General features: G+C 37.1%; 1 protein-coding gene across 3 annotated transcripts in view; it reads right to left on the reverse strand.

The window, feature by feature from the left end:
* SmydA-3 (SET and MYND domain containing, arthropod-specific, member 3) overlaps positions 1 to 14,253 on the reverse strand; it is a 37,480-nt gene that overhangs the window by 2,453 nt on the left and 20,774 nt on the right. For all 3 annotated transcript variants that reach the window (XM_073970579.1, XM_073970581.1, XM_073970578.1), the window contains 2 exons: positions 6,390 to 6,719; positions 6,099 to 6,325 (listed from right to left, as the gene is read on the reverse strand). In XM_073970579.1, the coding sequence (XP_073826680.1) occupies positions 6,099 to 6,325; positions 6,390 to 6,719 (557 nt within the window). The remainder of the gene's footprint in view (positions 1 to 6,098; positions 6,326 to 6,389; positions 6,720 to 14,253) is intronic.

A 14,253-nucleotide genomic window follows, 5' to 3' on the forward strand; every position in this document is an offset into this window, starting at 1 on the left:
CTCCTCAGCTGCCGTACATCCATACCAGACCACAACAAAAGCCCATGGCGAGTGTACAACACACTGTGTGAAGAAGTCGACTCTGTCACGACAGGTCCATCCGGATTCTACCATACAGTCAGTGGGCTGCTTTGCTTACGTCTCTTGTACTAGGGATCTTCAATTCACATCAAGAGTTGTGAAATCCATCCCAATTCTTGACCAGAGAAGCCAATCCGTCTGCGGCGGGTTTTTCGATACCGCATTGACTCCGAAAAATGCAACACCGTGTCCCTGCCAGCGATTACCACCTTAGTGTACATATGTTTATTTCTTTTGGTCCGTGTCAGCACGGAGAAAGCCCTAGGATGCTCTTGGTTAAACTTCCGTGAGATGTAAAAGATGCCGAGATTGGGCGCATCTCAGTTTTTGCTCTGGACTAGTCCCACCAGTCAGTCGTCATCAGAATACGAGACTTCCCGCACATAACATAACCCGTTCCTGTTCCAATCCCAAGCAATGTTCTAATCTGAGGTAAGATCGAGGAAATAGTGGATGTTATGTGTCGGAAGAACATTATGCTCGTAGCGGTGCGAGAAAGCAAGCTCACAACAACTGCAGCTTACAGCGTTCAGGAAAGGATCGCACCAAGAGTGGAGGTGGGAATTAGCATTCCTATTGCACCAGTCTGTTCAATACAGACCTCGCTAGAGCCTGGCTCTAATGACCTGTACATTGAATGTATGGGTGTAGCAGTCAAGAGTGGAACTACCTAGGATGAGTTGCTTAACGTATATATGCCGCCGATTAATAGATGTACTTCAGATTATAGGAATGTCGTAACCGACTGGTCTTAGGGGACTTGAATGCAACACGTCGTTTCTATAGGGTCAGACCAGACCATCTACCCATAATTGTCTCCATCAGCTTGCCCCTGATTTCATCACTGCTGAACGTCGCACTTACATTAAGCTAATTAGCCTAATTTCAGAGAGTTCACTAATCATCGCTTCAGAGATCTGCCCAACCCGTCTGATGTTCTGGTGCCGCGACATCACCACTGCTGCAGCCACTCACCATATACCTGCTGGTCGAATACCCGAAGCGAGTCAACTCCAGTTAATCCAGAGTCAGGGAGCTGACACTGGAAGTTAACAGGTTGGTCGGTGAGCATAAGCGGAACAAGTGGCTAGATCATCTCAAGATTTAAACAACCCCAGTAACTCCCGAGTCAGGAAGCTGACACTGGAGAGGAAATACGTTTATTGGTGAACACAAGCGGAACAAGTGGCTAAATCATCTGAAGAGTTGCCACATTGAAGCCAAAATAAATGAATCGTGGTCAACGGTTAAATCAGGCTCGGATCCTGGAAAAAAGGAATATAGGACCACAGTCACGTTTGGCGACGTTACGCTGACTGATCCGAAGATGTGCTCAAGTTATTTTAATCGACAGTTTGTCCCGCACCCCGGAAGTTACAGGCAAAGAGAAGAGTTCTTCATTGCATTAGATTCTTTCCTGCCGAGGAGAAACCACCACAATGGATGATGTTGAGAATGCTAAATCATTCAAGCGTTGGGCCCTGATGGAATATATATGATAATGCTGAAACAGCTGGATGAGCCGGGAGTCGAGTATCTCATTAAGGTGTCAACTTGTCGCTACTTCCCGAAGTTTCGAAAATGAACAGGGTGGTCCAGCTACTGAAGGCAGGTTAGAATGCCCACAAAGGTGAACCATAAAGTCCGGTTTCGCCTTTGTCGCCTGTAGCAAAGACCCTTGAGGCTTTAATCATCTCCAGCATTAGAAATAACTATCCAGGGGCTGATTATCAGCATGGGTTCCGTAAAAAGCACAGCAAAACAATAGCGCTACACGCCATCTCCACACATATGAGTCGAGGACTCAAGCAGTACAAGCGTCTGCGATAGGACAGAGTTGGTGGCGCTCGACTTGTCAAAAGCCTTTGATTCTTTTAAGCACTCCGCTATGTTTGAGGACATTGAGAGGACAACCATTCAGTCAAGTTTGAAATGTTGGATAATCAATTATATGTATGGTCGCCAGTCGTACTTGGAATTTAAAAACAAGAAGTCCAAGCCCAGTACAGTGGAAGGTGGGTTGATATCTCCGGAACTGTTTCACCTCTAGGTCTCCCGAATACCATCCCTACAGCATTGATATCGTAACGTATGCTGATGATTGTACAATCTTGGCGTTGGGTTCCTTCCCTTATATAATTTGTTAAAGGCTTAACTCCAATTTAACTGATCTTACCATCTTTATCCACGCGAGGAATATGCAAATATCCGCCACTAAATCTACGGCCACTTTATTCGCCACATGGACGGCGCAGTATAGAAGAGAGTTGAATGTCGTGGACGATGGCAGCAGAATTCCGACAACCAACTTCCCCTGAAGATTCTAGGCGTCACATTCGACAGCATTTTCACGTCGTCCACACATGCCACAGCTATCTGCGACAAGCTGAGATGTAGGAACAAGGTCATCAAGTCCCTAGATGTAGGGACAAGGTCCTTAAGTTCCTAGCTGGCAGAACTTGAGGTGCAGATAAAGAGACCTTGACGATCACATATAACACTATAGGTCGGTGTGTGGTAAGCTATACGGAGCCAGTGCTGCCCGCAAATATAAGTGCAACCCGATGGACAATATTCAAACTTGTCGGAATGCCTCATGATGTCTTCAGTAAACCATCTACATGAAAAGACAAAAATTCTTCCAGCACAGCAGTTGCAGTACTTTCAGGCATGTCTGGAGGGATCTTCATGACTAGAAAGAGAGGTCCAACGTTACACGAGAGATCTCCTAGATCAACAATCCTATTAAGCAGGTTTAAATAGCATTCACACAGATGCAGTCGCAGATGCCACAAACAACTATAGTGTGAATGTTGTCCTCACAGAACATCCCCCATCGATCGCAGCTGAAGAGCATCAGGTGCCACGATAAGCCATAGTAGTTTTGGCTCAACTACGGGATAGTGCAACCGGCTAAGTTCCTATAGGGCAAGGATTGATAACACCCCGCAAAACATCTGCCCAGAATGCGGCACAAGAGCGCACGAACGCTGCATTTTTTTCAACTGCCCTGCCAAAACTCCTTAATTAACTCCAGTAGCATTGTGGTTACAACCCATCGAAGCAGTCACATTCCTAGAACTGGCGTTACAGCCAGCATTTAAACGACTTACAATATGTAGTATGCTGTTACGACAACAACAAAAACTAAGGACGCTAGACGGTCAACCCGACATACCGTTCCAGTTAAAGGCCAGAGGGGTATAGTGCTGGTAGAGAACACTCTACGCTCCATGGAAGTAGTGGATATAGTCACAGTTCGTATGGACTAACAAATGACGTTGCCGGGAAACCCTCATTTTCGTCAATACCCTGGCCAAATTTGAAGAGTTTACCGATCAACGTTTCCGTAAAATGCCAAACCTTTTTAATGTTGGTTAGCAAAACAGATTTTTTCGCGACATCATCACTCTTGCTTCCGCTCACTATATACCTGTTGGTCGAATATCTAACGTAAGACCAAAGATATCATCGGAAGCTACGGGAGACATCCCTAATGACTCCAAAGTCAGGGAGAGAAATGGAACAATCAGCAACATTGGATCCGGAAAAAGTAAATTGTTGGCAAGGGTTAAGTCACTGTTAAACCCAGAAACAAGGATGATAGAACTTCAGTTGCATTTGGCGACGTAAGGTTGACTTATCCAACAAATTATCGAGTATCCAAAGGCAGTTTAATGTGGAGAAGAGTAGACTATCTAAAACGATTTCACGATCATCGCGTCGTGTCTCATCGTATCTGGCTTTTGTAAAACTGTTTATGTTTACCTATTCTATTGATATCGATCGTCATTGTGATTTATCATGTTTCTGTTAGTGATGTTGATAGTTATCGCAGTTTCCTCCATTCTCTCTCTTTGACAATTTCTGATTAGGGCATTTGAAAATTGCAATGCCATTATTCTTCGTATTTGTCTTTTTGCAGGCAAAGGAGAAGGTGAAAAACTACGGTAAGTATCAGCAATGATATTTGTTATTGTAATTTGTGTTAATGACTTTACATTTTTAGAAATAAACGCGATCTACTGTATAACATGTTTTATGCAGTAAATATAAACAAAATTGTTTAGCGTTCAACGCAAGCCATCCTTCTTTGACGTTTAATCCATAACAGTAAGGTTATAACTAGCTTTCTTCCTTTACTTTTTTAATGGTAAGAGTGGTAAAAGAGAAAAGTGTCAAAATTACTCAAAATTGCTCTCTCATGACCATTTTTACCAGAAAAGTAAAGGAACGGAAAAATGGTAGATCTGGCAGCAATGTCAAAAAGAAACATACAAAAATCAACTTTCGTCTTTTATTTCACAGTTTTCAATTTAGTTTTGTCAGCGTTCGACTTTTTCTTTTGTTTTTCGTCCATTTTTTCTTCATTGTGAAATAATCGTCAAACAAAAGTCGAAATATCAATTCTGCCATTTTTTACCTGCAGAAATTTGTCTGGTAGCCTGTGGTAGAAGAGAAAGCCATTTTTGCTCTCTCTCCTCTCTCACTCTCTTAAAAATTGCTTCCAGTTTTGCCACTTTTCGGGGTTAAGGAATGCTTTGCAGGTTAAAAATGGTAACAAATGGTAACCACAGGTAAGTAAGTCGATGGTCAGACTAGCAAGGTTTCTTGAAACCAATTTCGTTAAAGTTTCTTTAAGTTTCGCTAGTGTCCACACACGTTAACGTGAAATTTAAGATTTTTGTGTGTCCTCTTTATTTTACCATTCGCGTTTGTTGTGTTTCTCATACCAATAAAAACAAAACAAACATAAATAAACTAAAACCAGTAAGGAAAGGATCAAAGTCGGGCGGGCCGACTATATGATACCCTACACCACTGTGAATATGTAAAATATAAATCGGAGCTATATCCAGATCTAAACCGATTTTGATATAATTTGGCACATTTATTTCCAGACCGAATTCAGTCACACATTCCAAATTTCATCGAAATCGGAAATATATAGCGTGTTTGGTACAGAAAATACGTGAAATCGGCCGAAAATATATATGGGAGCTATATCCAAATCTGAACCGATTTCGATATAATTTGGCACATTTATTTCTAGACTGAATTCAGTCACACATTCCAAATTTCATCGAAATCGGAAATATATAGCGTGTTTGGTACAGAAAATACGTGAAATCGGCCGAAAATATATATGGGAGCTATATCCAAATCTGAACCGATTTCTATATAATTTGGCACACTTATTTCTATATTAAATTCAGTCAAACATTCCAAATTTCATTAAAATCGGACGTATATAGCGTGATTGGTACATCGCATACGTGTAATCGGGCGAACATATATATGGGAGCTATATCCAAATCTGAACCGATTTCGATATAATTTGGCACATTTATTTTTAGACCAAATTCAGTCACACATTCCAAATTTCATCGAAATCGGACATATATAGCGTGTGTGTTACAGAAAATACGTGAAATCGGCCGAAAATATATATGGGGGCTATACCAAAACTTGGACCGATATAGCCCATCTTCGAACTTGATCTTCCGACGGCTAAAAAAATGGTATTCCCCAATTTTCAGCGAAATCGGTCAACAAATGCGACCTGTATGTTGCGAACGGACGGACGGACGGACGGACATGCATAAATCGACTCAGAAAGTGATTCTATGTATATCCCTAGAAGGAACTATGGGTCTATCTCGCTTCCTTTTGTATGTTACATACAAATGCACTAACACATAATACCCCTTACCACATAGTGGTGTAGGGTATAAAAACAACACAAAATAATTAACATTAATAATTAAATTAATATTAATAGTTAAATTTTCACTATTTCATTAATTAAATGTTTTTATTATATCTTTTTATGCTTGCTTTGTTGTTAACGTTTGCTTGAGAAAATAAAAATGAAAGAAAATGGAAGAAAAAACTTGCAACGAATAACAAGATGAGGCAACACAACAAACACAGGAAACGTCGCCATGTTGAAATCGTGCTAGTCTGACCATCGACTAAAGGAACACAGCTAATGATGTATAAAGATGTAGTCTTACCTAACGGATTCTGACACAACAGCCAACCATCTTCACATTTACTGCATTTGAATGTACTAAAGTTCGTACCCAACTCTGTGGGATCTTTACAGCGTTTACAATCACAGATGAAATATTTGCCAGCTTTCAAGTGTTCTTGGCGTTGTGCAGTACCATTCAAAGTATAACTATATGAATGTTGCAACTGTTGTCCCGCTTCCAAATCGACCATGGCACGCAAACGTATTCTGTTAAAAGACAAGCCATGATATACAACACTTCCTGCCAATAGTTTCTTTTTTAATAACTTACCTATAATCTTCACTTGGATAAATACTGCGCATTGTATTTGGTACACAATTGTGTGATAGAATTCCTGTGATTGGATATAGCGCCCTAAATGTATGACCCTGTTGTGTACGGCCTTCAAAAGCATTAACTTCTAATATTCCCACCACTTGCATAATTAAATCTTCCGAAAAACGTTCAGCCAGCTTACAAGGTCCTCGAAGATAATGGGCAATATTAACTAAATCAGCATGCCATATTTCTTCATTGGCGCGTCTTTCTTTATCGTGATATTCCATTGGGGCGACTTCTTTTTCCCACCGTTCGGGGTAGGCTTCCTTTGCCAAGAGAACTCTGCAGGGGGGAGGAAAAAGGTAAAAAATATATTAATTAATAAAAATTTGATACTTTTTCAGAACTTAATAGGACATTGATATCTCACATTTTGTGACAAATTATTCACGATAATTATGATAGTAAGGGTTAGTGTAAATTTGTTGTTTCTTTATGTTGAGATGTTCTATATTCTTAGCCTTTAGACAATTTTCAAAGACATAAAGTAATAAAGACCTGACAAAATGCATGCAACAAAAAAATGTTTATGAAACAATGTATAGAAACATTACCCTTAACAGATTGCAGTTAATTCAAAATCGCAACCAAGGAGGAACATTTCATGTAATGGTATCAGAAACGAAATTTGTGAATTCAAGGATCTATTCAAGAATAATTCCATGTCAATTGGATCGGTAAATTCGGTTAAATACGTAAAAATGTATAAAAGAAAAAAATGTTATATCACCATATCATAACATAACATTTGGTCTGTTCCCGTACCGCAAGAATCTACTAATGTTTACTATTTTTTCCGATAACATAAAGGAAAAAATTGTATCGTAGTAAAAAGTAGTAGCTTCTTGCAGGTTCTGGAACAGAGCATATATGTTAAATTCAAAAGCCATTCACTGAAGAATGATAGCAAAAGAAATGTCTTATCTTGTTGTATTTATGTCTTTGCAATTTTATATTTCGTTGAGTGAGTGATTAGGCCTGTTCGATAACTTCGCAAGTAAAAAGTATTTGCAAGTTTTTGCAACTACTTGCAAGTACTCATTTCTCTTTTACTGAAGAAGTTTGTTATCGAACAGAATTTTGTAAAAGTTTGTACAAACTTTTGAGTTATCGTACAGACCTATTTTCTCATAAATCGAAAGCAACAACTCCACAATAAACGTTCAACATGCCACTCACAACATTCCATTGGTCTGTTCCAGAACTGCAATAATCTACTAATTTTTACTATTTTTTTCGATAACATAAAGGGAAAATTGTTATCGTAGTAAAAATTTGTAGATTCTTGCAGGTTCTGGAACAGAGCACATGTTAAAACTATTTGTTTTAGTTTTTAGTAGAAACCCTTGAGTTTTAGATTTTTTGATTTGTTTGTCTTGCCAAAAACACATTTCGCAAAGTCATTCAAACATACAAACATGTGTCTCTCTATGAATATTTAACTAAAATATAGTGTATAAACTATTATTAAACAAAATACTTTACTAACAAAAAATTATTTTAAAATATAATTGTATGTACGAGTGTGTATGTATGTAAATTGTGATTTGTATATTTGGGCACTAAATGCTTTTGTACTAAGAATGACAAGCACAACAGACATGCAATTAAGCAAGTGTCTGGCTCGCAAATGGTATTCTTTGAAAAAATACACAAAAACGCCACGTCAAACAACGGAAACAAAAAATCCCTTCGATCCGAAACAATCCCACGGAGACCGGTTCTATGCACTCGGAAAAAATCTTCGACCATAGGTCTCCCGGAACGACGAAACACCCGTTTTCCGCCCAGCGGCTGACACCTCAAAGTAAACATGTTCGTATTTGTATCGTTTATTCCCGGAATGCCTGCTCCGGATTCTTTGGTCTGGAACCTGTATTCCAACCTGTGCTTGAATAGCATTCACACAGATGGGATAAACAGCTATCGTGTGAATGAGGCCCTCGGAAATAAACTCATCTATCGCATCTGAGGAGCGTCAGTTGTCACGTATCGTCAGTTACTAGTTGGCTCAACTACTCTCGGGATGGTGCAGCCCCCTAAGGTCAAGATTGGTGACATGTAATGGATGTAGGATGCACTCTCTAGGCTGTTCTTATCTGCCTCCAGGACTCTGCGATTAGAGAATATTTCACAGCCTGTCTACATCTTCGTGGTCGGAATACGATACACCCCGCAGTCTCCTCAACAACAAACGCAGCATCTAACACCACATGTTGTTGTCCAGCGACACAAAAATGCATCATTTCTGTAATTCAATTGCAACGGTCTCCGCAACAAAGTCAGCGAAATTATAGATTTCATTAATTGGAGTAACATCCTCTGTCTGTCTGGCTGGTGCACATGATAACTCTCAAACGGATCAACCGATTTGTTTTAAATTTAGGGTATCGTAATATTTTTTCAAACTTTGTCCATATTTACATTAGGGAATTTTCCTTGCGGCAATTGTCAGTTTGTCGGTTAGAGAGGGTGTTGAGAGGCAAAGGATTACCATATGCCTCACCTCTCTCTCTGCATCAAAGTGACAATTGCCGCAAAGAAAATTGCCTAATGTAGATATGGACTTAGTTAATATAACTTCTATGCATAGATCAGGCTTAAATATGGACTAAATTGATATACTCTTTTGGGTACATCCCACAAAAAATTTCGGAAAGGTTCTGTTTATGCACTGCTTTTGAATACCTTTGTTTTTTGTTGTAACAACTTTTATTCACTGCTCCCATTACGACGGTATAAGGTTTTTCAGGGGCAAACCCATACTTCTTGAGAAAATTGCAACACTTTTGAGCTTTAATCCAAATATATTAGGTGTCTGTCTGGTTACCCTAAAATCTGTAACAATTTGCACCAATTGTTGCTGGAAGTCGTCTGTTAACACAAAAAGTCAGTAAAAGAGAGCGAGAGAGACATTTTGACAGTTCGTTTACTGAGAGTTTGCAAATTCTTGCTGGACAAATTTCTTCTAGCAAGCACTAGCAACTCTTCTTCTTCCTGAAAACAATCAATCAGCTGTTTTTAATTTTTCGTTCATTTATGTTTGTGAAATTAGTGAATAAAGCGTAGCTGTGTTGTTTGTTTGGAGAACAAAGTTGCAAAGTGGAAAAAATACTTTTTTGTTTTCTTTTTTTAATAATAAAATACATTTTTGCTTCCTTCTGTTCCTTCATTGGCGGACAAATTGTTCTGTTTGTCAAGTCAGCTGATTGCTTGCTGGTTTTTGGTGGGAAGGTGTCTGTTTATGGCTATATAACACCATATGCTTTTTCACATGTATGACATCAGCTGGTCTGTATATTAGTATACCCAAAGTGACAACATGTGAAAAAGCATATGGTGTGATATAGCCATTACTTTTTACAATTTTCTTGCAAAAGAGAATAAAAACTCCTTACTCTCTGAGAAAGTTCTTGCTGGACAATTTTTGCTGGGAAAGTAACCAGACAGACCTTATTGTTACGAATGTAACTGATTGGTTTAAGTTAAATTAGTTGAATTTCCTTTCATTTAAAAACTTAAATTGTAACGTAATTTTTTTGATAATTACGTCATTAGGGCTCAATTCTCTTTCTATGAAAATGTGAAATGAAATACATGTATTTTGTTTTTGTTTTTTTAAACGCACATAGTTATAGGTTTCGCCTTTAAGGGCCAAACCTATAGCTCTGCGTTTTGCGTGTGCGCCCAAAAATACAAAAACAAAATACATGTATTTCAATTTGAAGAAATAACTAAATAAATTATGGAAAACGAGATGGTAAGTAAAATAAATTATTTTGTGAAGACTATTTTCTTTATTTTAAAGGTTTCAAATCCCAGCAAAAGCTGTGCATCCGTGGAGTAGGAGGAACACCATGTAGACGTCCATGGAGAACACACTAGATCTATATTCCTTTTGATGCTAATATTTATTTAATTTTCAGTGGAAAATCAATTAATTTTCGTTAATAACCTTCAATTGTTAAATTAAATCTTTTCCGCCAAACTTCTTCTTTGTCAAATCAGCTGACTTCTTGCAAGTGATTGCAAATTGTTGTTCGATAAAGGTAGAATTAGACGTGACATAACCATAAAGCCATAAGGCCATATCAATCAGCTGATTCAACCAAACCTATGGAAATCAATGTATTCGATTAGTAGTAACATAACATAATGCCATAGCCATAAGAAACCAAATGGGTTTTGGTTTTCTATGGTTATGGCGCTATGGCTATGTCACGTCTAATTCTACCTTAACATTCTGCAAATTTTTAGCTTCGAGAGAGTAAAATTCATTGAGAGAAGCTACTGAGAACTTGCTGAGTACTTTCATGTAATTTTTACTTGCAAAGTTATCGAACAGACCTATTGTTGTGCTTTTGATCCACTTGTATTTACCGATCTTCGCCCATGTATGTATGTGTGTGTTGTAGGCTTAGTGTTGTATGCTTGTCGCACTGCTAAATTGGTGGTGTACTAGACCGCGTAGAAATATCGGAACCAGAGGCGATTGGGATAAATACAAGGGGATTCAGCAACAGGGAGTTAGGTCATGTTTATATTACAGCCTTTTGCTGGGTTTACCTTCATAATGAGGATTTATTTAACGTATACGCAAAGGACCCAAATGGACCCAAACCCAGTGGGTTTGTTAAATCCGGTTATATATAAACGTACTATTAATTGTGTTTTAGACGTCAAACTGAACAGCCGGTTAAAGAAAGCAGCATGCTTGATAGAGAAGCTGCTTGCTTAGTAATTAAAGTCGGTTGCGAATAAATGTAATAAAGTAAATAAAGCATTGTAGAACCGTAATCTGAAACGAACCCTGTTTTATTTGGTAGAAATCGTACTGGGGGAATAAACAACGTCTACACGGAAATTAGTTAAATCTAATTAGGTAACAATATATTTTTGTCGGCAAGTTTATACGTCCAAAAAGGGCCCCAAAATCGTAAAACCTAAGTACATAATTATTGGGAAAAAATATGATTGGGTGTGTGGGACTACGCTAGAATTCACTTTTTGAATACAAACTTCTTAAATCATGTTAGCTCAATTAATTAAAAAACTTTCATAAATAGTGACCCTTGTCCTAATAAGACAACAATAAATGAAAAGGATTTTAGTTGCATAGCCCGTATTCGATTCTATATTGTCCATAGTCAATTCACGCAGGCTAAGCGCATATCTCTGTCGGCAAAGCCGACTGATAATTTTTTATAATATGTATTTTTTTACTTGTTAAACATCAAACAACATCTATGTCAATACCTTGATTTGAATAGTGCTACTTTAATTATTATAGTTCAGTTAGCCTTAAGTAATTTGGTATTATAAGCAAGGGGTAATAACTTTAGTACGCTCACTAAAAGAAATGTTGGTGGAGGGTATAATATAGTCGGCCCATCTCGACATAAATTTTACTTGTTTCAATATGCACTTCTTGATTTTTAAACGCATTTTCCCATGGACTATTGTCTTTGTTTGTGCAAATACATATTTATATCTATATATTTATATTATTGTTTTCTCTTCAGGCATATGATGCCTATATTATCAATAAGTAGATAAAATTGCCTTTGTTTGATATAAAATTGCCCAAAGAAATGTATTTTTAAAGATGCATACTCGTATGTACACATTAGGGTTATGATTTTTTGACATTTTTTCTCAAAACTGATTTCCTGTAGTGGGAATGAATGAACTTTGCCTATTATTGCCTAAAATAACGTTAAATCCATTTTATTATAAAAAAGGTTCCGCACAAACCACTTTTAATTTTTATGATATATGAAATAAAGTTTTATACAATATAAATGATATGAGGATAAAATTAGTAAAAACAAACGATTATGTCATTTTGGTTATGTCGTGTGACCCTTAATTTCAGATAAATATCGGTTTACAGTGACATCAAATTTCCAAAATTCTGAAAAAATAAAAACTTTAAAAGCTTTTTGTGCGGAAGCATTTTTTGTCGAATCACTTTATTATTAAGATTTTATGTAATCTTAGATAAAAACTCATTAAAATATCATACAGGGATACGAGGTTGTAAAAAAGTCATAGCCCTAGTGCACATACATCATCTAACACACTAAGCGTATCGGCAGACCTATTGTTTATATCACACACACCTATACCAACATATATACGTAAGTTTATTAAAATTTATTTTCTCCCAAATAGCAACGTTGTTCCATAATATATAAATGAAGAAAAAATTGATTTTTTCTGATTATTACCTGCTGAAACATTCACTTGGAAACCATTTCTTCTGAGATTTATAGAAATGTTTTGTAGTCAGTTTTAAAAGTCATTGACATTTCTGTGGTTTTCAAAGCAAGGAAGCATAAGTCGATTTGTGCCATTGTTACCACGTCAGAGAGATCTTCATATCAAACATGTAGCAAAACCCTTTAAAAGAGCTCACATGGGGTGGCATCGCTGTTCTTGCCAAAACATGGAACAATATTTACAAATTTCAAACTGAGCTCTTGTATCCTCTGGCAACACACAATAGGTCTGTCTGGTTACTTTCCCAGCAAGAATTGTCCAGCAAGAACTTTCTTAGAGAGTAAGGAGTTTTTATTATCTTTTACAAGGAAAATGTAAAAAGTACACATACACCTTCCCAGCAAAAAACCTGCAAGCAATCAGCTCACTTGCCAAGACAAGCACAATTTTTTATTTTATTAAAAATAAAAAATAAAATGACCCAAAGGAAGAAAAAAACAATGCAATAAAATTGTTTTTTTTTTCACAAACATAAATCACCGAATAATTAAAAACAGATGATTGATTGTTTTCAGGAAGAAGAAGAGTTACAGCGTGTTTTTGTAAAAATGCTTGCCTGTCACACGAACCGTTCGTACTAAAACGTATACGTTCAAAATTTGGTTCTTGTAAAATTTTACGAACCATTCGTTTTTATCTGAAAGCTTTCGTCTATTTTATAAAAGCTTTTATATTTCAGGGTTTCCATGATACTTATTTTGTGCATTTTGCATAGGCATCTGCACGTAAAATGTGTTACTTGATGGCAACCCCGATAAACAGATGACAAACAAAAAATAAGAAAAAAATGTAATCAAATTTGTCCAAAAATAATTGTGATAATATGAAGAAACGGATGTACGTATACGCGTGTGCTTCTATGGAAATAAATAAAATTGCATTCCCTTCCAGTTTTCGTGTGTTTTGTGCCATTTATTACTCAAATCATTTAATTTTCATTCAAAACGATGGGTCTTTTCCATTCGTTTATTTTTGACGTATTCGTTCGTCTGATTTTGTTACGAAAACCAAAAATATTACGAAAATAAAAAGCTTTCATTTGTTTGTCACACGAATACAACGTCAACCGCTATGAAAACCAAATTGTGTCTTCGTTCATGAAATCGACGAACGAATGGGCAAAAACTTTTTACAAAAACACGCTGTTACAAGTGGTTGCTATAAGAAATTTGTCCAGCAAGAATTTTGCAAACTCTCAGTAAAAGAACTATCGAAATGTCTCTCTCGAATCGCTCTCTTTTGCTGACTTTTTGTGTTAACTGACAAAACCAGACAGACCTAATACCAAACTACATCAGTGTCGGTTTGAAAAAAAATTCTCGAATACATCCAATTGGACAATAACGGTACATTGGGGCTAGACTAAAACCGGGATTCTCAGATGTAATTCGAAATATTTTAGTTGTAATTCGTAACATTTAACATATATGGTCTGTTCCAGTACTGCAAGAATCTACTAATTTTTACTATTATTTCCGATAACATAAAGGAAAAAATGCTATCGTAGTAAAAAATAGTAGCTTCTTGCAGGTTC

This window comes from Musca autumnalis, unplaced genomic scaffold, assembly GCF_047663935.1.
Source record: "Musca autumnalis isolate F117 unplaced genomic scaffold, ASM4766393v1 scaffold_2, whole genome shotgun sequence".
NCBI lineage: Eukaryota > Metazoa > Arthropoda > Insecta > Diptera > Muscidae > Musca > Musca autumnalis.